Source organism: Egretta garzetta, unplaced genomic scaffold (assembly GCF_000687185.1).
Source record: "Egretta garzetta isolate BGI_Z169 unplaced genomic scaffold, ASM68718v1 scaffold225, whole genome shotgun sequence".
Lineage (NCBI taxonomy): Eukaryota > Metazoa > Chordata > Aves > Pelecaniformes > Ardeidae > Egretta > Egretta garzetta.
The window spans coordinates 9,764-13,287 of record NW_009259684.1 but is presented as its reverse complement, the minus strand read 5'-3'; the positions used below and the strand labels follow the sequence as shown (position 1 = coordinate 13,287).

At 51.6% G+C, this 3,524-nt stretch overlaps 1 protein-coding gene across 1 annotated transcript in view; it reads left to right on the top strand.

Moving 5' to 3' along the window:
- Positions 1–1,813, top strand: part of LOC104126164 (cyclic AMP-dependent transcription factor ATF-7) — a 72,095-nt gene extending 70,282 nt beyond the window's left edge. The window contains exon 12 of the mRNA XM_035894119.1: positions 1,499–1,813. Coding sequence (XP_035750012.1) covers positions 1,499–1,716 — 218 coding nt within the window. The 3' untranslated portion in view covers positions 1,717–1,813. The remainder of the gene's footprint in view (positions 1–1,498) is intronic.
- Positions 1,814–3,524: the final 1,711 nt, after the last annotated feature.

The following is a 3,524-nucleotide window of genomic DNA, read 5'->3' as shown; positions in this document are numbered from 1 at the left end:
GCCTTTTTTCTTATTGAGATTTGTGACTAAGCAGGTCCTTAAACAAAAACGCCAGATTCCCTCGATGGAATTACAGCTGCCTCATGTACAGTTGGGTTGTTTTATTTGTAATACCTTGTAAATCTCCTTTTTGGGATGCCAAACTATTATATTGCTCCGCTCGACCTTCTCTCTCACCGCCGAGTGGGTTTTCAGATCTGCTGTGCTAGCCGCATCTTTCAACACGCTGGCGAAGGCCAAGCCAAGGTTTCACAAGGGAAGGTAAAACACGTTTAGGAAATTGGGGAAACGGCTACAATATTCAAGCACCTGGTAGAAAAATGAGCCCTAAAATACGTTTGCTGGTGCCCAGTAAGGTTGTAAACCTCTTCTCTGATTTTTTTCCCCCCCCCACCCTGGTGTCATGGGGTTTACCCTTTGACGTGGAAGAAGTATCCCAGCTCATGCCATTATTTTGCTCTTTTAAAGGAAGGTGACCGCATCTTACCCGTAATTCATCTAGCCAAGTGCACAGGAGGGAATTTCCTCCTGACATCTGTAGATAATGAGCGTATACCCCCAAAGAGAGAGGGCTGATTGCTCTCGCCTTGGCATTTGATAGGTCACAAATTATCCTCTGTGTTAGGAAGCTCAGTGGGCTGTTTGTGGGAGAGAATCCAGAGTTTCGGAAACCAATCTGCGTTGTTCAGAAAAAAGCACGGAAGAAGGTCTCTGCCTTTCATTGCCTCCCATCCCTTCAATCGCATCGCTTCAAGTTAGCGAAAGAAATCGAGCGAGCCAACAGTTTGTAACAGGCTCTAATTGATTTTAATGTTCTAGAGAACAATAAAGAGCAAACCAGGTAATTTATCTAAAAAATGGTAAAACAACCTGCCTTTGCAGAAGGGTTTCTGTCGCACGCTTTCCTGTGTGCTCACCCAACAGATGGTAAGGACGCCGAAGGAACTATTCAGTCTCTGGGCTAAATGGCCTTGAACCAAGTACCATGCCAGGAAACAACATGTAGGAAAGTTCATTTGTTATAATGAGGAAACAGATTTATTACGATAAAGGTTACGCTGGGTCTACCCTCCTCGGGGTGAAGCCTGCGCCTTAACGCCTTCCTGGCCTCAATTCAAGTAAGATTTGGTGGTGTTGCTCCAAGGGATGGGGCCAGCCAGACCCGGTGGGTCGTTACGTCCCAACTCTAATCAGTTTTATTTCCAGTCCTCACTTGCTTTTGCCAAACAGCTGCTTGAGGAGGGGCCCAGCTTGGTGGGGGGAGCTGGGATTCCTGTAGGGATCAGCCTTTCCGCTCCAGGCTGCTTTGGCTGGGAAAGGTGAGTGTTAAGTAAATACCTGACTAATTTCTGCACACCCTCCGAGGCAGCAGCAGTCTCCCATCCCATCGCCTCGCTGCTAACACCGGTAGCAACACGCACAGCCTCTCTCTAACCTTGTTTTCTTCTGGTTTTTTTTTTTTTTTTCCCAATCCCCTTCTCCTTCTCTGGTCAAGCAGAAAGCCCAAAGGAGAGCTCTGAGCCCACCGGCTCCCCTGCTCCCGTCATCCAGCACAGCTCCGTGACGGCTTCCCCCAACGGGCTCAGCGTCCGCTCGGCGGCAGAAGCGGTTGCCACTTCGGTGCTCACTCAGATGGCGAGCCAAAGGACAGAACTGAGCATGCCGATACCGTCACACGTCATCATGGCTCCACAGTCGCAGTCTGCTGGCAGATGATGTCACAGCCTGTGCGTGTGACACGGAGCTAACCGCGAACTCGCAGCCGGAGAGACTGACCATAACCAAGTCCCTGACGAGTGGGGGCCGATAAGGATTTTATTTTTTTTTTTTTTCTCAAGTGAGTTAAGGGCAGCTATGGCGCTTCTTACACTGCATAGCCTGTACAGATCCTGTCCACCCTGCCATCGCCCGTCCCCGCAGGACGGCCGCGGATTGAGCGCTTTCCTCGAGCCTTCAGTTGACGATCCGTCAACTCGCGGAGTCATCCGAACACGCAGAGCCTCACTTTGAAAAGCACCTTGAAAGGTTCGCTTTCAGGTATCAGTTACATTAACACTAAACCTCCATGCTTGGTGGATCCCCTTGGCACTTTCACTCTTCCAAGTGTCCCCCCTCCCTTCCTCCTCCTCCGCTCTCAGCAAAGGAAAACATAGCTCTTGGGAGGCTGTGACATTTAGTCGTGCTGTCAATGTATTTTATTTTTAACAGCATGCTGCTTCCAGGCATCTGCTCCCCTCTCTGCTCTAGCTACCTGAAACACTGCACCTTCACACCAGAAGCCTCCTTGAGCTCTGAGGTTAAAAGGATCGAGGTCCTTGAGCTCTGAGGCCAAAGGGATCGAGGTCCTTGAGCTCCGAGGCCGAAGGGATCGAGGTCCTTGAGCTCCGAGGCTGAAGGGATCGAGATCCTTGAGCTCCAAGGTTAAAAAGATCGAGGTCCTTGAGCTCTGAGGTTAAAGGGATCGAGGTCCTTGCGCTCCGAGACCAAAGGGATCAAGGTCCTTGCGCTCTGAGGCCAAAGGGATCGAGATCGTTGAGCTCCAAGGTTAAAAGGATTGAGGTCCTTGAGCTCTGAGGTTAAAGGGATTGAGGTCCTTGCGCTCCGAGGCCAAAGGGATCGAGGTCCTTGTGCTCCGAGGCCAAAGGGATAGAGGTCCTTGAGCTCTGAGGTTAAAGATATCGAGATCTTTGAGCTCCGAGGCCGAAGGGATCGAGGTCCTTGAGCTCCGATTTGAGCTCCGAGGCCGAAGGGATCGAGGTCCTTGAGCTCCGAGGCCAAAGGGATCGAGGTCCTTGAGCTCCGAGGGCAAAGGGATCGAGGTCCTTGAGCTCTGAGGTTAAAGATACCGAGGGATTGAGTTTAGTCTCGTCACACACTAACTCCCAAGATGCCAGCGACAGATTTTGGACACGATGGGAGCGTAATCGCTGTAAATCGGTTTGTGCCCAGCGATTGGGAGAGGGGGAGGCGGGGGCCAGGGGGTGACAGGCGTGTTCCTGGTCACTTGTGCCGCACCGGGAGCTGCAGACGTTCACGTGCCGCGCTCGTAACGGGGCGCCGTGGTTGCTGGAGAAAAGGCACCGTCTGGGCTAGCAGCAGAGGGGCTGCTCTCAGGCTTCCTTACGGTCAATTGGTGCTGACCTGCGTCGGCTGGGACCGGTGCAAAGGCGCTCGGAGGCGGGTACATGAAAGGATGAGCCGGCCCAGCAGGCGATAATAATGTGAGTCCCAGAATTCATTCATCACCCGCTCCCAACGCCACCGTACACCTAAGCAAACAAATTCCTCCGTTTCCAAGGATCATCTCCTTTCAACATAACCTCGATGACCTTAATAATGGTGGCCTTAAATCATGAATTAGTTGCCTGTTCCAAGGGGAGGGAGCACAAAGTCGTGTTTCTGTTTGCCCGGTCTTTTACCTCTTCTTCATCATGATCTTCCGCTCTCGGTGATGGAGCACCCGTTGCTTCCTAGCCGGAGCAAACAAAGGATTCACAGAGCTTCCAAGTTTCATAGGGCAGGTT